This window comes from Bombus huntii, chromosome 14, assembly GCF_024542735.1.
Source record: "Bombus huntii isolate Logan2020A chromosome 14, iyBomHunt1.1, whole genome shotgun sequence".
Classification (NCBI taxonomy): domain Eukaryota; kingdom Metazoa; phylum Arthropoda; class Insecta; order Hymenoptera; family Apidae; genus Bombus; species Bombus huntii.
Genome location: NC_066251.1, coordinates 5200648 through 5221302, shown reverse-complemented (window position 1 = coordinate 5221302; position 20655 = coordinate 5200648). Strand labels below are relative to the sequence as shown.

General features: G+C 35.0%; 2 protein-coding genes across 6 annotated transcripts in view; one reads left to right on the top strand and one right to left on the bottom strand.

Moving 5' to 3' along the window:
* LOC126872975 (protein 5NUC-like) overlaps positions 1 to 4212 on the bottom strand; it is a 13318-nt gene extending 9106 nt beyond the window's left edge. The window contains exon 1 of one of the 2 annotated variants that reach the window (XM_050633299.1): positions 3149 to 4212. The gene's annotated coding sequence lies outside the window, so the exon portion shown is untranslated. Of the gene's footprint in view, positions 1 to 1519; positions 1683 to 3148 lie in introns of those variants that run through there. The other variant, XM_050633298.1, reaches the window with a different exon arrangement.
* LOC126872979 (apyrase) lies at positions 1743 to 20655 on the top strand. 4 transcript variants are annotated; one of them, XM_050633314.1, is made up of 12 exons: positions 1743 to 1884; positions 12453 to 12684; positions 14802 to 15027; positions 15935 to 16051; positions 16130 to 16210; positions 17094 to 17295; positions 18373 to 18478; positions 18573 to 18667; positions 18955 to 19109; positions 19231 to 19416; positions 20081 to 20178; positions 20241 to 20655. In XM_050633314.1, exons 2-12 carry the CDS (start codon positions 12554 to 12556, stop codon positions 20479 to 20481), a joined length of 1638 nt encoding a protein of 545 aa, XP_050489271.1. In that variant the 5' UTR covers positions 1743 to 1884; positions 12453 to 12553; the 3' UTR covers positions 20482 to 20655. The 4 variants fall into 4 exon arrangements, with proteins under 4 accessions (XP_050489271.1, XP_050489272.1, XP_050489273.1 ...); XM_050633315.1 differs by lacking the exon at positions 1743 to 1884 and adding an exon at positions 8499 to 8659; XM_050633316.1 differs by lacking the exons at positions 1743 to 1884; positions 12453 to 12684 and adding an exon at positions 14145 to 14708.

Below are 20655 nucleotides of genomic sequence, written 5' to 3'. Positions count from 1 at the left end.
AAGTTATACCGTTCGTTGCTCGGCCAAGATTCAAACTGATTTTGTAGAAAGCGGAGAGGAATGGAAACAAAAGAAACGAGAAATCATTCTTGAGACCACCACTTGAGCGACTCGCATTACTAAAATATTGATAGGAGCACCCAGCAGAGAACGCTTGGTACTGCTGATGGAGATTTCTTTGAAAACGTGTTAAGGGGCTAAAAGACGAGGGTACAATTAAACCATGGAAAACCCGGGGACGGAAAATCAGGATATAAGGACGAAACGGAGCTTTTGTTGGGAGGAGCAACGACATCCTACGATAATCTTCATCAGAGCGTCGTATTGTTCCTATATACTAAAAGTGCAAATTAATTGCCAAACCATACTAATACTCGATATATTTAATTTACCTTCACCTCGAGCGTTAATCTCATTCAAGGTTCGCGATATCAATCGATCGGTTGAACCTGACCGATCGCTATTTAGTTGAGAATTCGCAACAAAGTGAATGTGGCGATCGAAGGGGCTCGTTTCTAACTATACATACAAAGATCACGCAAACAAGAAATAAGCAATTTTTTAATTTAAAAATCAATTCTATGTTCCCAAAATTGTCATCTCAATTGATTGTAGAATTTAATGTGTACTTTTACGTCCTATCAATACACGATACAGGAACATTTAAAAAATGATTCTTCACCCGATTGTTTATAAAATTTCATAGATTTATTAGTTATTTTCGGGAAACTTATATTTCTGAATTATAAAAAAAATATATTGTTCGAAATTAAGAAATTAATAAAAATGTACTTGTAATGCTCCTTTCGTGTGCTGTTCATATAATACTAGATCTATCTAAATGTATTATATATACAAGATTATAAAAATAAATATGTGTACGTAAACGTATCTCTGCCTAGATACAATTCCACGTTAATTCTGTTAGAAAACATTGAATGTTTTCAGTAATCACGAAAGATAAAAATCTGAAGCCAATCATATCGATTGAGACAAAGATCTAATCGATAATCTAATCCTGACAAATGCTAATCTGTTTATTAAAGATTCCTACGGTAAGTACACAAAGATTTTATTAAGCCGCTCTTTGTACCTTGAAAAGTAAAAAAAACATGCTAGTTAGATATTTTAACTAAAGATAATAAAAATACCGCACCAATCGTATCGCGTCGAGCCACATGATCGATAGGCATTAATCACGAGTCACTTGAACGAAATTTTAAAAGGATCCGAAGACGTACTACGTCTTACGACGTGGCTGTGACAATAATAAATCTTCACAAATCACTCGATGTCCATCAATCACTCGATTGTTCAACAAATTTCCAAATTTTCACCCCTTTCGAACACGTAATACGATTTTGTCGTATACTGTACTCGATAGAAGGGATTTAAAGAAGAATGATCTATCGAGGAACGATCAGGCATCCGGAGCGCGCTTATTCGAATGTATTCGACTGTCGAACTAAAAATATCTCACTCCTCATAACGAGGAGAGATCCTGATGCCAATCACTCACCGATGGATCTCCTCTGTGCGATGAAAGTTGGCCGCTGGTTACACAACGATCACACGACTGACTCGAGCACGACGTCGAGTGCACGACGGCGATGAAGTTGCGTTTCCGCCAACGAACCGATTTTGCCGAGCGACCGACGTCGACTGAACACGATCGCCGACCGAAAACCTCGAGCCGCCTCCGTTTGTCCCCCGATCCATCCACGAATTGCTCCTCTGGCTCGTGGATTTCAGAGCAAACTGGTTGAGACGGTGGTAAATTCTGCCGAGTACACGTGGTTCATCCTCGACGCGGAGAAGACGGGAAGGCAGCTTTTGGAAAAATCTGTTTGACGTGCGGCGAACGGTGAACGATAAACGACGAATGTGCGTGAAATTTGAATTTTTCTTGTATCTTGGCAGTTTTTAATTTTCACCTGTAAATTGCGCGCGGTTGTCTTTCGGCGAAAGATTCTTAGAATCACGGAACTCAAATTTGATAGGGAGAAATTAATTTCGGTTGGATCGATCCTGACTCTTAAAAATGTGAAATTAGATAAGGGTATTATTATGGCCAAGAGAGTGGCGATCTAATTAGCTTGATCTTCTTGATTAACAGGCTAACTTTCCAATTCTCGTAGGCAGCTAGAAGTTAGAAGTTAGAGCAGTTAGAAGTTTAGAGACTGAGAATGGTAATGATGGTTGTTATTCTACGAAGAGAATTCACAAATTGCCGATACATTATTCATCGATAGATACCATAAAGCTTTAACGTTTTGAATACTGAATACGAATATTGCGTATGACATTATTTAATTTAAAAACAATCTGTTAAAATTTGTTTGCTAGAGCTGGAAAATATAAAAATCGTTAGCATAATAGTTTTCGTGCTGTTTTTGTGAAACTTTGAAAATTGTCCAAATATATATGTCGGGTTATCGTTAGGTTTAGGGGTGCGTAACGAATCTTCATTCGGATTAGCCATCGTTGTTGTACGATAGAGATTATATTTACTGATATAAATATGACTTTTACACGGTTTGACAAATAACCGTGACGATTAGACACTCGAGATGTTAATGACAATGTTCTTAGGTTCAATAACTAATCCACGGTCAACGGGGTAACTCTTTGTTAAACGTAGAATATATTTTGGAACACAAAGTAACATTTGCTGTGACGACAAGGTGATCGCAAGAATAAAAGACTGATGAGAACTTTCCTCTCCTTACGATCGCGTTCGTTTTGTTATATATTGGCCAGGTATACCAACAAAATTCCAGCCGCCGTTGCTAGGCAGTTTCACGTAGCGGCGACATTGTTCCTGCCCGGGGTTTCATTGTTAATACAACGAGTGTCCCATAATATTGGCACTTCTCTGTTAGGTAAAAACGTTCATCCCGTGACCGTGGCTACGTTCAGCGACCAGTTTTGTCACCTCGTGCCCAAGCCCACTGTCATAAATCTCGGGTAAACACAACCGGATTGAATCATAACAATTACTTCTAAGTTTTATTATTTAAGTACAGCTATAATAAATAGTCTAGACTAAAGTATTGGGGATTTCCCCAAAAATTCTAAAGGAATTCTAAAGGAAGGCCCCGATGTCTTTTCATCTCCGACATATATATACTACATAATTTCTTAGTACCTTCCTTTCGAACGAACGATCGATTGTGTGAGTTCAGCGCTGTAGTTTTTGGCAAGCTGGTCAGTTGGTGCTTTTAAAGTTCAATGGCAGACTCGCAAACGAGTTTGTTTGATCGATTAGAGGTAGTCGAGATCGTCTTGATTTTATCCCTTTTCAGAGCTAAATATATACGTTCACATTTGACTTTACCTCGTGAACACAACGTGATCATAAACTATGCACAATGCATAACGTATAAATGTAATGGAAATATATATGGAATAAAAATAGAAGATGAAATAAATTGACCAGCGTTCGAGCGTATCTATTCTGTTGGCATATGGCCTTTATAAAAATTGCTCCGATTATTCTCAACTTAATTGTCGTATGCGTACGATCTTACCCATGATAAAGCGTCACGTCGTTCGATACGATCGCGAAAATATTTCTGGCTGTAGAGTAAATCTGCGATAATATCACTAATTCGCGTATTTTTATGTCGAGTATTAAAAATTTTCCACTCTATTAAAGATATATCCCTCCCACTGTTCGTGTTATCATCTCTATAGATATAGAATAATATCTCTGTTCTATACTATTTTTTCATTGTTACTTAATTTTGAAAGGAATAATAGCTTCTGACACCATCTTCTTTCATCGTACGGCTTAAATGAGAAATAACAGTCGTTTTATCTCATTATCTGATTGTTCATCAAATTTAACAAATCTCGAGGCAACGAAAATCCAAATGATTTGTCAATAGATTTCACACAGAGTCGTCACGCTTCGGATCATTTTCTGTCTTTCTTTCGTATTTCTTCACATTTCCTGTCACTTCGACAACGTTAAACAGGAACTCGAACAGCTTGCATTCATCTGTTTCGAAATTTTACCATTTTAATAGAAATTCGAAATTATATCGAAGAGTCAAGGAGAACTTCTCTGTGTTTACGTAATGCCACTTTGTGATCAAACAAGCGCATCAATAGCACCTTATCGCGAATTACGGTACACGAGGATGACGATGCACTCATTTTCCGGTAGAAGATTCGCCTTGCGGATCGTTACTCGATCACAGACGCGGCTTTATTAAGCGACATGGTCAGAACTCGAATATAGAACGATTTTGTCATCGCGCCAGGATGCGCGGCATCGACTAGCGACGTTTCTTCTCTTTTGACTTCGTCTCTTCTCACTTTGTCTCTTAGAGGCGAACAGAGGATAGTTGAAGATCGCGGCTGAAGATGCGACGAGTCGCAATTCTCGTCTTTTGTAAAGAAACAATTAAAAGATTCGTAAGAATAAGCGCATCTTTGCGCGTGCTGGTCTTCCCTCAGGAAAGCAATATTCCAGCATCTTTCACTTTTGTTCGATCCACTATAATTTTTCAAAACGAAATATTCATCGTACTAAATAATTTTTATCAGTATCTTGTAGCTGTATATGGCAGAAGAATTTTTTTCCATAAATATTCCGATCTTCGTAAATGCCGCCCGTGTATGTTTGCATAATTTTTGTTCGATGTATTTCAATTTCTTTAAACGAGATATTCATCGTATCGTATTGCATATAACGTTATGAAAGTTATTTAAAGATTATAAATTATAAATTTTATCATGAAAGTTAATACGAGAATAAACTGATTGCTCAATTTGGTACGTTTGAATCTGTCAGATTATTTTTCAATTGTATGTCGCATTAAGATACTTTTTCTCGGTCGTCAAATTGGTTAACCACGTAACATAATCATATAAAAGTGATAAACAAGTCACCAGGTATGGAGGCATCATGTTTTTCCTGTATGATCTTGCTATTTGCTAACTTCGATTAGGGTATATGCACATATTTCATCAATACGACTATCTCGAAAATGACAGTTGAGTATGATAGGAAAATCGATGAATTGGAAGTGTGACGTTCAAAGGAAATGACCTCGTCGGTTGCTTGGGCGTAACGAAGAAATAATAGAAAAAATAACAAGTAAATATACAATAGTAACGATAACGTTGACGATTGTGAAGCCTGCTGATAGCGTTCTTATCGATAGTAAAGCGGGACTGTAAAAAGCTTTGCGTTCTTGCATTGATATACATTATACGTACATATATATTTGCATGAGGAATACGCGAAAATACGGATTTTACATTACTTTTAATCGAATTTCTGTTGATTGAATTTGCCAGTGTACATTATCGTCCATAACGTTATGCGAGTTTTACCTGAGGAATTAATCGTAAATTAATAATCGAACCAACGTTTATTACGTTTTTATGGAAATAGCAGAATATAAATCTGAATTGTTAACGTTTGATATTAAGCATACATTTGTCATTAAAATATCGATGCGCGCATTAAGGTAATTGTTAACACGAAAGAATTTTCTTGATTCGATTAAAAATTTATAAAATTACAAAATTTGAAATGACAAACGTTGTCAAGTTATCTAACATTTACACAAGGTTTTGCAATAATTACATCGGTTTCATTGTTGTATATTGTTCTTCAAGATTCAACTTAATTGCTATAATATCATATTTTATGTAGCTAAGGCGATTACGAAGAATAAGATCATTGCAAATTGATTTATTCGCGACTGTATGATCAACACATTCATCTTTATTAAAATACCACCTGTATTTCTTTCTCATCGAAAGTGTCTTCGTTCTAAATAACGATGTTTGCTCTGGAACCGCCTTTGTTTTATGTGTTTAGTCATCTTATCGGAATATCTGAAATGCCAGTTGTATCAGCAGCATTACTTAAGCATGTTATTAAACGGACGTAATATATGCGTAGTAATGAATGTTAAACTAAGTACATCTGTTTGCAAAACAAGCAAATGTTGCAGTACTTTTGAATTTGTGATATACATAGCGTTTCTCAAACGTACATATCGATCAAAAACTTCTTAAATAATTGAATTTCTTCTTCCTTAATATATTCTGTTTCAATATAATTTAATTTCTTTCTCAACATATTTATTAAAAATTGTTGGTTTGTTTAAGTCACTTGAGATATTACGTATACATATATTACTGAAGCAAGAAATCGATTGAAATCACGATAAGGGGAAACGCAATAGCGAGCGATTTTGCAAGGGTTTTAGCGAAATATTACAAAGTTCGTTAGTTGTTTAATTGGGCCGAGTTTTGAAATCTATTGTCTGATGTATCGGGAGATTTTCCATGGATATAAATTATCGAGGTCGTTTCGCCATCTGTTTTATACACGGAGTTATCTTTTCTATCGAAGTCGCAAAAAAAATCGTACGAATAACTTAGCAACCAGTTTCTACATGAGTAAGGAAACACACGATAAAGAGTACATTAGTAACCACGTAAAAACGCATTGACGTAATAGACTCAAGCCTATACTTCAAGAGCACCGTAATTAAAACACGTTTACACGGTAATCGTTAATATAATGGCTAATTGACCGATCAAATAATTTTTTATCTCTTACGAAGCGTACGTTTTCGACAAATATCTTGTCGATTAAACCTTATCAATTTCGATGATGGCCACATTATATCATGCCGTATTTTCCTCTCTCAAATCTTTCAGATGACACATATAACTCGTAGGAAGTTGCTACTAGTGTCCGAATACTTTGACGATACGTGTAACTGCGAGGACGAGAAAGGCTGACATTTCTCATTTCGATTTTTTCTAGCGTTAATTAACTTTGCATCGTTTAACGATTGAAAGAGGCGTCGTTCGCCTCCATTCGGCGAGATGATCGACGAAGAATCGGGTTGTTAGACAGTTCGCTTTCTGTCACGAGTGATTTCAATTCCTGGGATACTGCTCGTACGAAGAACAAGAGCAAACCGAGCCAGATAAAAAGGATTCCTAAGGTAAGAGAGCCTGCCAATTGTTCGAGGGTCCCTTAGTTTGAAATTCTTTTACCTGCAGCCCTTCTCCTTTTATCCGCATTTATCCATATAAGTCAGCCTCTTTTTGCCCTAAACTAGTTAATCTACCTTGGACGAAGCCTTCGTGGAATCGTTGGCCAGACTTCAATCGAGGCAAGAATGTAATCGTGTAACCTTGATCTTCGCGTGCAACAGCCGCTTCAAAATTTATATTCTTAATTCTTCTTTGATATACTTCGTTGTTAATTGTAGGATAAAGTTCCAGCATGTTTTGTGTTTCTTAGTTTTAGGATGATGTTAATCTCGGAACGCTACAGTAGGTACACTGTATCACTTACTGGCTTTTGTTTTACCCATTTTCTAGAGAAGCTCTTTGTTACTTATACTTCCTGCATCCTTTTTGCAAGTATACGATATTATTACAAGTTGTTTTACAGGTTAAAAATTATCAGTGTTGATATATCATTTTGCAGTAATATTCTATCATCAGTAACAGTTCTGACAATAGAGTTTCAGAATAAGTATGTTTGACGCGCGATGAAAGATGTTTATGGGATACATTTTATTACACATATTTCATTCATTTTATTATACAATTTGTCATTAGTCGGCTGTAAGTCAATCATCTTACTATGAACTGTCGTGAAACGTATTAATGATATCGGAGATTAATTTCTAACGTATAAAATGGTAAAAATTGTTTATACAATAGAATTTTACAAGCCATAACTTGTAACTTGTAAATTTACCAATGTTATTAAGTAATAGCTTACCATGCAAGAGGATTCTGAGAAATTAGAGTATTTCAAGATTAATACACAGTGGATACAAAAAGAATCTGCATGTCGCTGTACATATTACGAAATTTACGTAATTAATTAGCTTATACCAAGTATAATCAAATTTTGTGTCAACTAGTGGTACTTTCACGTATATTATAAAAATTTGATACTACGAAAATGAAACGTAGAATTTGTTAAAGGAACGTTTTACTGGACGATAATGGTACGCGCAAATCCTCTTTATAGCCACTCTAATTAAAAAATATTATTCGAATCTTACTTATATATCCAACACACGTATTTTTGACGTTCTGATGATATTTAATCGACAGAGACGTTAACGATCGTCACTAAACAATGTCACTAAGCGTATTTATCTCGACGAAACGATACGGCAATATGCTAAGCACCTACGAATAAGATTGTCATCCAGGATCCCGAGACAAATAATGTGTGTCTCTCAACGCATTCCACGTGATTCGTTAAACAAGAAAATCCAATTGCAATTTAATTAACCTACCTCATACTGATTCTATTGATTGATAAGAAAAAAGAACCTTGAAGTAAAGAGACACCCTAGTCTATATATACGTTGACGTATCACGCAAAGATCTCAACTTCAGAGTTTTAATCGCCAAGAACAATATTAGCGATCTTAAGTAAAAGTTTCCGAAAAATTTCCGTGTTTACACCGGTACGAACGTTCCGAGCAACAAAAGAGACAATCTGCCTTCTCCCGACGGAATTTTTTATCGTGTTTGTTGTATAACCAGCATTGTATTATCCTGATAGTGAATTTGTCTGGTCGTGGAAGGAATGCAAACGTGGTTCCTTTCGTCAGCTAGACAGTTGAGGACGAGCGTTCACGACCGACAGGTGTGTTGCGTGATTGTTAAATTTGCGATTAATCACGACGCGTTTTGCGGCTAATTATGGCCGCGTTTTGGCAAATCGACCGATTACGCGGCAAATTGCGACATTTCCGCCGAGAAATTAGATTCTCCGCGATTCTCATCCGCGGATTGTGACAATTATTTCGCGCTCCCTTTCGTAACTCTGTTCTCGCTGTTTTGTCATCTGGATTTTTTTTTCTATCGTTGCCCGCTGGTTCAGCCACAAATTACAACATTCGCGTACGATGAAATTCATACTCGTGCTTAATATTAGGTTGTCGCATACAGTTTGTCCGTCGTTTCGTTTGTATACAGAGTGTGTCCTTGGAGTGTGTGGTTTTCGTAAAACGAAGCTATATAGCGTGTTCTACGAGTAAAACTAGGAAACGGATGTCGTATAAACACAAGTTCATAAGTACTTTATTAAAACTCCGAGAAAAAGTACGAAACGAGTCTCTCGGAAGGCAAACTGATCAACTCCGCTTTTCGTAAGTTTCTCGATTTCATTACATGTTTGGACACGTGATTGATATTGGACTTGGCGAGGAAACGAGCTGTTTGCTTCCACGGGTTTATTTATTGCAAGAAAATATACATAAATTAGCGTGAATCCGCAGGTATTAAAAAATTGTAACTTTAAAAACAATTTCCTTCGCTTCGTAATTTATGGAGTTAATCAGTACGGCTTGTGAGCGGCTGAAATAACAATGAACTGATGCTTTATTCGATCGATGATATTCATGTTAGTGATGTTTATGTCAATTTCGCTTCAAAGTAATTGAATAACAAGTTCAATTTGGGATACTTGGCATGAGCAAGTTATCAGTATTAAATATGGAATTGTTATCTAATTCTCTAGAGCTGACAGAAGATAACAGTGAAATATCTTACACTGTAGATGTTTATGCATTTATGGAAAATTTTCAAACATGAAAAAACGCAGAATGCAGATAAGAAATTTCTATTTAGGCGTTGTTTGTTTGGTTACATTAGTTTTACTTTTGTTTAGTTCTACATTTGTTTAGATCCACGGTTTATCGATCGGATATTCAAAACATTGAATTTTACAATCATAAATCTGATAACCGACTTTAAGCTTTTCTTAAGCATTGCAAAACGGTATAAAAAAGTATGATAAAAATATATCTAAATGGATGAACGTAAATTGAATTTGTAAAATATACTTCTGCAGCAACCTAATATTTAGTATCTTGTACAGATAGCGTAACAGTCTTTATAAGCTATCATTACATCTCACAGATAAGTCATCAAGTCACGTTGCTGTTTAGTAATCTAAACGTTTCATGGCCAAGTAGTCTATACGTTTCAAGGTAGAAATTAATTGTTGAAATTCGTGGAATGTAGGAAAAGAAAGAAGAATAATACGCTGCCTACAAATATGCAGAGTGTCACGCACAATTGGGCCAAGCCACAGCGTTCAAACGGTGAAAGATAGGAAAAAGCATTAGGAAAAGTTAAATGGTTCGAGTAAATGGCGCAATTGTTTCGTCCGAAAGTGGAGACGTTTTAAAAATTTCAAAGCCACCTCTACTTTTTTATATGGAACTACACATTTTTTTTATACACTATTCGATGCATTTTTTAATTCTCTACAGAAAAGCATCGAGGTACATTCGAGTCGAAAAATTAGTTTAAAGGATATCTTAATCTTAACTTGTGACACTTATCGTATAAAAGACAAGGAGAAACGATACAGTGCTTTTATGCTCATGTTTCCCTTGTCTTGCATCAATTGCTTGTCTTGCTCAATTTGATGAAATCAACATCGAAATATTTTTTAGACTATCATTTTAAATATAAATATCTTTTGAAATGGTTTTCATATAAATATCATTTAAAAAAAACGTAAGTGACCTTAAAATCTTCGACGAGCCTTCACTTTTGGAGAAGTTAACCGCACCACGTGATGTATCGTTCGAAGTTATTTAATTTTTCCTAATCAGGTCCGTTTCTATTTTCTGTCATTTTAACGCCACGGCTTGGCTCAGTTTTCTCAGACACTTTACATACGATGTCACGATGAATTAGACCATTAATCATTCCGTCAATCGTCCCTCCCAGCGAATTAATTAATGCCAAATTAGTTCTGTCAGCGGCGAATGATAAATTCACTGTACTGTTACGAAACAACGCGATAATGATATCGCGATTGCTTTAACCTAATTACACATAAAGGACGATTATTGTTTCCGAGGATCTGAAGGGATTGAAAGAATAGGCTGTTTGTCCATTTTATCGACGTTTAATTTTTTCAGAAGTCAAATTGATCGCCACCGCTTTTTCTACGTCCTTAGATTTCATGAAACAGGTATCATTTTCAATTATTTTAACGGTTACCTTTGAAGGGTTATTAACGACACACAGCGATCTAATCGCTCGAGGTTTACAACGAAGCCAACATCGTTGTTTTTCTCTAATCATTATTTTTCAATTTATCATTCAATTAACTTCCGAAAGACACGCGTGACCAATAATCAAGCCTGTAGCTTTTATTTATGTATTTCAAGAAATATTTGTTTTGACATTGTATGTATCTACAAACCTTTACTTTACACACTTTACACACAGGTAGCCATCTAACAGAAGAATTAAATGAAATAGATATAGTAGACCGATAATCTCATTTAGTGTTCCTCTTTGCTGGTTTACTTAGGCTATCTACTTAGACTATCTGTATCAACGATACGTATTCATCCTCCTATTAGCTTTGACAATGCAATACACGCCAAGAAGAACCTGCAAACAGCTTGACATTTTGAGTATCGTATGCTCTGACAAGCACATAGTCCGAATTGCCGCGTATTTCTGCACAGTGACCGAAAAGATTCCAAAGATCGCTCGGAAAGTTCGTTGCGATTTACATTTCTATTCGATATACATTTATGCCATTTCGTTCCATAAGCTTTCTTCATCTTTCACGTAACTCTAATATTCCATCCTTCCAGAAGGGCTCAGGTTTTTCGGCGAAAACCTTTCCAATATGATTTTTTATGTCGATTTTATAACGAACTTTTCGAGCAGCATTTAACACGTGTAATATTTTATTAAAAATCAACGAACATATTTAGAGATGTTTCTAGTAATGTTTTTCAGTGTGGTATGCTTGAAAACAATTTCCCCGACGGAGAGGTGCTAAGGAAAATTTATTATTTTATTAAATTCCTTAAAAATCCGAACGAACCGACCAAACAATATTACATCTGATATATTGATAATGGTTTCGTATTATTCAAGCATGTAATGTAAAAAACACATTCATAACGCTTTGTTTATAGCGTCCATTGCTTCTTTTTATTGTCTTATTTAACAGTAGTTAACATTTTTATACGTAATACGTGAATTCGCGTCTCCAGTCCGCGAAGCGTTAAAAGAAATCTAAAGACAAGCTTAAGACAAGATACATACAATTTCTATCGTAAAAAGTCAATCCAAACACTATGCAACAACAACAACTATTCATATCGTTTAGAAAGATTGAATATGTATTCTTTGATCTTTGTTCGTAAGAAGATCGCATAGATCGACGGTCCAGACTAATCTTGGTTAACGTTACGTTCGAACATATTCCTTTCAGATTCTCCTTTCTCTTAAAAGTCGTCGAATAAGACTCGACGAAGTTTCACGTTTCAATGTGCAAACTTGAAAGCTCGAGCAGTGATCGCGAGAGCCTTCGTCGTAGTGCCTAATATCGTCTAAACCGTGGTACGAACTAGTTTCCAACTATGAATGCAGGACACGTTATTTCGTTCTCGTAGAGAAACTCGAGGGAAGCGACTTGGATGCGGTGAAGAAGATTCCAGAGACGTAATTCCTGGAGGAGAGCCGCGACGTTCCCGATGCACGAATTCAATCCACGATGCTTCCGTTTTTGCTGTTACCGTTTCTGCTTCAGATATGTTACGGATTCACCGGAAGGGGACTGTATTATCCGGGACGATCGGATTTATTCGAGTTGTCGGTGATACACCTAAATGATTTCCACGCGAGGTAAGCCGCATGCTTGTCTTTCATAACACGCGTTTTAATTGTAAAACGAATTAAACTTCGGTGATTTCATTTTCTGGCTATTTTATAAAATTCTTTCGAGAAGATTGAATACTGCAGGAGAGCTTGAAGGAACTTGAGTAAAAAAATAACGAAACGTTTTTCGTGAAGCTATCTCTGGGATATCTGCCAGAAAACCATCGAAAGAAATTAATAAAATGGCAAACTGTTTTTAAATTTGTTTGTTAAAATCGTCATATTTAAACAGCAAGTTTGTATAGTAGAATATGTAGTAAATGGTAAGATGCGTTGTTTCTATGTCTTTTAAGAAATAATTTCGATTTAATAATCTGACGATTCCGCAGGAAGGTAGTGCGCGTTTCTTCTAATTACTGATTCAACCTTGATTTCTGATTGTTTTACAAAATCCATATATATAGTTACTACAAAAAAGCCGAACGGCAGAATGTATATTATATATTCAGTGAATGGTAATTCAATGAGAACGCGAATGACGTTGCGAGAATCGAAAAATCTGGGTCAATGGAAACGTTTTATGTTAATGTTGCTGTTGTACACATACTAAGTTTATTATTCGCGATAATTGTTTGTACTGTTAGGATGCAGAGGAAATAGCGTATTAAGTATTGACAAGGAAGCCTAATCTTTCTCAGACCTGCTAGGATTAAGTTAGTACAAATTAACTAATTAATCAATTTACAAGTTACAACTTATACTTAAAGGTACCCCATTGGGGATAGCCACCCACATGATAATCAAACAACTAAGAAATTCTACCAAATGTCCAAATTGGACAAATTGTGAATGTGAAATATTAAATTAATAAAAAAAAAAACTTATACTTAAAGATATGTAATATATTACTGATATATCATTTATATAGTAATAGTATTTGCAAAGTATGCTAATGATATTAGTGATTAGCCTTGAACAGAGAAATTAATATTATAACGAATATTATATTCCGTATATTTCACGTTCTATTTTTGTACACTGTATGCATTCTCTGCATTTTTAAATCAAAACATAGACATCCATATCTACAAACACGACATGAAATTTTATTACACTTCCACAAACAATGATTCACGATAATTCGCATCGAGTGATGTTTTCAATACAAAATGATTTGTTGAATTGATCATATTGATCGATCGTAAACACGTCGATGGTTAATACACGATGCATAAATAACATCGATAACTGCCGTAATTAACAATTTTATGATCGAATGACGATTCGCATTAAAGGAGAGACACTACGTAGAAAAGGGGAATGAAAATCGGTTACATAATCGACTGGTCGTTCAACAATGGAAACGGAATTCTAAAAGCGTGAGCTGCTTGATTTCCGAGGTCTCAGCAAGTGAAATCTCAAGGCCAGGGACGCGATGATTCGGACTGATCATGACAACTCTTTTTTATCGCGTTCGTTTTTCTATTAACGAGCTTCGACTTGCTCAATATCCACCCTCGACGCGAGTTTCCATTCTGTTCGAGTAATATTTGTACTCGATTTGTACATTTGTACTGTATTTGTTTTTTCGGAATTCAATTATAGCATCGCGAAAGTATCTGAACACTCACCATGGAGAACCGTTATCACCATATTGTACGCATTGTATGAAACATTACGAAATTTCATTGCCACTATAACGAGACGATATTGTCTACGTTCATAAAATTTGTATCAGTCTGAAAACGTGTACAAAAGTAACAAAATAGTCGTTGCAAAAGTACATACGGTAAAAGATTAGTACACAGGCTGAATATTCATTTTAAGCGTATAACTAGTTTCAAGCATAGTCCTGAATATAGCGATTTACTAATACGATGAATGGTTGACTGTCAAAGATAATAAATAAATCATGACATGAAATATTTTGTAACTTTTACGTACATATTGTTCTGATATTTTATCGATATAACGATGACAGTCGAGTCTCATTACAATGCTAATAAAATTTCAAAATGTTTTACGCAATATACGTGTTAAAGCTTCCTGTGGTAACTATTAGAATATTATTTCTATCTGTTGACATCATCTTTCGCGAACCACTGTATCGCTCAAACTTATTCACGAAGGAAAATATTTTCTAGATTCGAGCAAACAGGCCCTCGATCCGAAGCGTGTCACGAAGGCGAGGAGAAGGATTGCGTCGGTGGAATCTCAAGAGTCTCCACGGCAGTGAATCGTTTAATGAATGAAAGGCCGAATCCAATTTTCTTGAACGCTGGCGATCACTATCAAGGGACACTGTGGTACAACGTTCACCGTTGGAACGCGACTGCCACCTTCATGAACATGTTACCGCACGATGTTATGGTAAGACGGCCTCATGAAATAATCACGCGAAAACAAGTATGTTGAGGCTGAACTATCGCCAATTATCAGCACGAGAGAAGAGATTTTAAATATGTGATAAGGAAAAAACATTTTATTTTTTTCTATTAATTCGAAACGAAACTTGAGGCGCATCGTGATAATTAAAGACAACTAAAATAACAAAATGATAATCGTCCCAGGAAATAAATGACAGAGATGGAGTTAGAAACGATGGAGATAGAGTCTTTCGAAGAACGATGTAAAAGTGGAACTAAACTGGAGAGACGATAAACTGATAAAAAAGAATAGGAAAAGGGGTTTCTTTCCGCTGTTGATCGGTCGATTGGTTTAATTGGGTCAAAAAGTTAACAATCGATCATTCGAACGTGGCTCGTTCTCGTCGTTAAACGAAATTTAATGTTTGAAACCGATGGAGCTGAATTTATCGTGTCAAATTTGGTCGATGAAGCCACGGGAAAACATGGTTTCGCTCGTGATCGCGTAACAGTCTGTTAATTAAATTGATCCAGATATTGAGTGCGAGGATCTACGCGACCGAGTCAGTAAATTTCTGACGATCATGGAAGATTATAGTTTTGTTGTAAAAGAAGGTCGATTGATTGTAATAATTGCGGAATTGGCAAATGGTAACTTACAGATAATAATAAAATAGTGGTAATAACTACATAAATGTTGATAACTTATATCTCTTTATTTGATAATACAAAATCTGATATGTAAACATGACATTCTTAAATCGTACCGATAATAATCGATAATCAATGTTATCTCAGTTTATTTAGATTTCGTAGATTAAATCATTTAATAAAATAATAAAATAAATTGTAGATAGAGTTCGTACTTAGAATTATTAGAAGAAAAGATTATAAGACGATTAAATTTTCAGACAATAGGAAACCATGAATTTGACGATGATATCGAGGGAGTGGTTCCGTTTTTAAAAATGGTCAAGGCACCAGTAGTAGTCACCAATATCGATGCAAGTGAAGAGCCAACAATGCAGGTTAGTACATTATACTATAACTAAGGTTTCCATTGAAATTTCAAATCTGAAGCATGAATGTTGCTGCAATATTTTTAGGGGCTCTATAAGAACAGCACAATCATTGAAAGGAATGGCACGAAGATCGGAGTCATCGGCGTTATTATATCGACCACGGACGTTCGTATCGAATTTTAATTTCACGTTTGATTAATCCTTCGTCGACGTAATCGAGCGAATCATGAGTTTTTTTTAAAGGATAGAATGCACTTGCAACATTAAGGTCTCGTCATCTCCCAATATTGACTAATTAACTGAAGATATTTTGTTTAAGATCAATATAGAAAATAATAATTCCAAGTATTTTATCGTTTAACGATACTAAACTAATAATACTAAAATTTAATCGAAATTCCAAACAGAGGATAACGCTATGTATTTTAAAAAGGTATTTAAAAATTCAAGAATATCTAGATTTCGTTTTTGAAAATATTCCGGAAGGAGATTTAACAGAAACGAAAAAGAAAGATTGTTTTGGGTTAACTGGCAGATCATTTCGATTTTTATTTTATGTTAAATAGGATAAACAAAAGTTTGATAATTAAGTAACGAAATAACTGGAAGAAAAATTGTTTGCTTATTTAGATAAACTAATACAAACGACATCTTCAAAACGAGATCTGATAAAATAATATGTTCGTTAAATGATTATCTTCTAAATATTTTATTCGATTAGTGTAACATAATCGAATATGATGTATTGTATTTGAATAGTTGAATAATTTAATAGCTGAAACTTATTTCACATTCAACGAGACAAACCATCAGTGTATTCTTAATTTATCTTGTTTCTCTTATGGCCTTATATATGAATGAGATAAAAATGGTCATAAAAGTCACTATTAAACTATATTTTAATCATCAATACGTTTAAACGGATTCCAAGAAGCACGGAGATAATTGCACGAGACAGAAAACGGGAGAAGATTACGTTGACGAAGGTTTAACCGGAAGAGTGATTCGACGTTACTCTGGTCCTTAATTGAAACTTACAAATTACCAGACAATTTCCATTACCGGGAAATTAAAGTTTCTGGATGAGGTGGAATCGGTGAATGACGAGGCACGGAGATTGAAGTCCCGAGGGATCGACATTATTATCGTTTTAAGCCATTGTGGATTGGATGTGGACAGAATAATGGCAGCCAAGTGTCCTCTGATCGACCTTATCGTTGGTGGACATTCTCATACGTTTCTTTATTCAGGTAATCACTACATTTGCAAGTATTCGATAGTATTCTGTTTATCTCGATTAAGATAAATATACTTTTGCTTTTTGTTAAAACAAGTTGTTGATCGAAATACTGTATTATTGGAACTGATACACTCTTGCCATTGTTGTCTTGAATTTTATATAGTTTTTCTAGATCAGCTTTTTTTTCTTCGTTTCTCTTCAATTTCCTTTTAAGACTCTTCTAAAAATAAAATCTAGATATTCTCGAACTTTTCAAGTATTTTTTAAAATACGTGATAGTTATCCTGTATTTGGAATATTAATTAAACGTATTGATTAACATTTTCTATTATCCTGCAGTATTCATCGTCCCAAATGTTCAAATAGAACAGTACTGAAAGTTTGTATATAGTTAGCAGTCATACAACCTTCGACGATGGCCATGGCCAGCTCTGCCTCTAAAATAATCGAATATAAACTCGTAAAGAAAGATGACTCATTGTACCACCGCAAAGAGAATAATTTACTGAAAACCTTGCAACGGTATTTCAAACAGAAGATACGCGAAACAAAATATTATAAGTTGAATCATTTTGAATTTTATACGAATCATATCGTAGGTAAATGATATACTTCTTCGTATGATCGATCAGGAAGGAAAATATCAAACACTTAATCAGAGAATTCATATATTACGATCTAACGATCATCTTCGTTCTACCCTCAAAAATAAATAAGAATATTTATATTCCTTTATTTTTTTATTAGTGGTTTTTAAAAAATAAAATAGTGGTTTTAAATTAGAGTGCTAAATTAAATTAGAGTGGTTTTTAAAATATTATTTTATTACTATTATTATCGTTATTTTACTATTGACTACTTTTTTAGAATATTATTTTATTACTATTATTATCGTCATTTTACTTAGACTACTGTGATTATCCCGTGAACAAATTTTTAAATAGTATTACTATTAGTATAGTTATAGTATATTATTATTATTAGCATATTATGTGTATATTTTATCAGACCATAGCGATCATTTGCTGGAAGATCTTATTTCTATTAATTGTTAAACGCTTGTGTCGATAAAATACTTATCATTTAGGACCAGCCCCTTTCATCGACGAGCCAGAGGATGAATATCCCGTGGTGGTGGTTCAAGAGGAGACCAACAGAACAGTGTTGATCGTTCAGGCAGCTGCTTTCACAAAGTTGGTAATTTGTTCTCGATAAAAAAAGAAACTGCCTGTTGTTTCGTCTACTTCTCTTCTAGAAAATGAGGAAGTGGTTTCCTGTTTGTGCCAGGTACCTGGGGAACTTGACGGTGTGGTTCGATGCGGATGGCGAGGTGGTTGATTGGGACGGAAATCCGATTCTCCTTGATTACTCTATCGAGGAAGGTAAGAATAAATCTCTGCTTTTATTATATGTACACATTATACCAAACATTTAGGGGATAGTTACTTTTTTGTATCAATCAAGTAAATGAAAATGAAGGAATCTTGTAATATTGATGAAATTTTAAACAATTACCTCTTAACTTGTACTTTATTTATATTTTTCTGACTGGAAGAATCGATCTTTTTTTAATTTGTTAGGTATTAATCAAAATTAATATTTTATTAATTGAGAATGTGTTCTTTCGTGAAACGTAGTTAGATGATCACTTATCAAAATGTTTCTCCAGATCCTGAGATGCTGAAGGCTTTGGCACCATGGAAAGTAAGGGTAGATGAGAAGGCAGGAACGAAGATTGCTCGAACGAGAGTTTTCCTCGACAATAAATGTCGCAGAAACGAATGCAACCTTGGAAATTTGATCACAGACGCCATGGTCGATGCTGTATGTCACAAATATTTCGTCTGTCCCCTGGAATTAACGATTAAAGAATTATTTTGAGGCAAATTAAAGCGATGTCTATACACGGATTTTCTAATGAAATGTGTTTGCTAAATGATCGTAGTATGTGGAGAGAGCAGAGAATAAAACTGTGTGGACATACGCTGCAGTTGGTGTTTACAATCCTGGAGGAATACGTGCTCCTATAGACTCCATAGGTCAAGATATCACGTTTGCCGATCTGATAATGGCTCAACCTTTCGAGAACACTTGGGACATCCTCGAATTAAAAGGCAGCTGCATTCTGCAGGTATAACATTTTATCTTAATTCACATTAATTTAAAGAAACTTAATATCGGCCGGAGCATGTGCCGTAACTGGAACTGCTTCAATTACACAGCAATTAATTCGGCGAAAAATATTTGGAATAAAAGTCGAATGGTTTCGAGAAAGTATAATTTCACTTAATTAATTTGTTTTGTATGTAGACACGTGAAGTGTCCATTTACGAAGCCGTAATCGCAAATCGTTTCTGAAATTATAATACAATAAATTGTTAATATACGTACGTATGTAATCTTTTGCTAAATTTTCTAAATGGAATTCTATTATAACTATATAAATATATAATTTCACCGAAAAGTCCTTCCAATTACGTGCTTCACCCTGTGTGTGTTCATTATTAGAAAGCTGTAGCTTATTTTAGAGAAGATTGTACGAAACGAATGAATTTACTTTTTACAGAAAGCGTAATCAACTTTTACGTTTTTATGTTTACATACTTTTACGTTCCAGCTCCTATCAACGAGCACCGTTTCTACCGACGTGTAACAAGTGCTGCCATGCGCTAGGCTCTCGTTCTCTTTTGCTTTCCCTGTGTCCTCCTCAAAGCCAACTAACTTATATATAGATATCTGATAAATATTTTATTAATATATACCGTGACGTTGTATATTTAATTTAACCATTTCAGATCCTAGAAATGGAAGAAGATATTTTAATATGGTCAGGGCTAAAAGTGGTTTATAAAATAAAAGGAAATTCCAGGAAGGTGGAGGATGTCAAAATAAGGTGAGTACTTACATTTTCACCGATAACATCGATAAATCTTCGTAATTCGCGTATTCTTCCAGATGTAGAGCTTGCGAGGTACCAAGGTACGAAGAGCTGGTGTTAGATCAGTGGTACAGAATTGTACTTCCAACCTTCTTAGTCCAAGGTGGGGATGGATTCGTCCCATTCGAAACCTGTGGTAGAAATCACGAAGTCGGTTACTTGGACTGGGTAGTATTGTCTAAATATATGAAGAAGATCAGCCCTATATTAACCGGACGAGATCGTCGAGTGATCTTTTTAGATGGAAATAGTTCTTAGTTAGCTCGGTAAATATTCATTTTCTTAGCAAAACAATAGGTAAGGAAGATTCAAAGACTTTCTAGAATCATATTTCCCAAACTGATATTAATATCACAGTATCGTAAAGTGCATTTAATCTAAAATGAACTTGTGCAATATAAATGTAAATTTAATAAAAATGCTATTTCATAA

Bases quoted from the DNA above. Each gene is read 5' to 3' on its own strand.
- LOC126872979 (XM_050633314.1), top strand. From the start codon at position 12,554: ATGCTTCCGTTTTTGCTGTTACCGTTTCTGCTTCAGATATGTTACGGA. The intron at 12,685-14,801 runs GTAAGCCGCATG...AATATTTTCTAG, and splicing joins CTAAATGATTTCCACGCGAG to ATTCGAGCAAACAGGCCCTC. The intron at 17,296-18,372 runs GTAATCACTACA...CTTATCATTTAG, and splicing joins TCATACGTTTCTTTATTCAG to GACCAGCCCCTTTCATCGAC.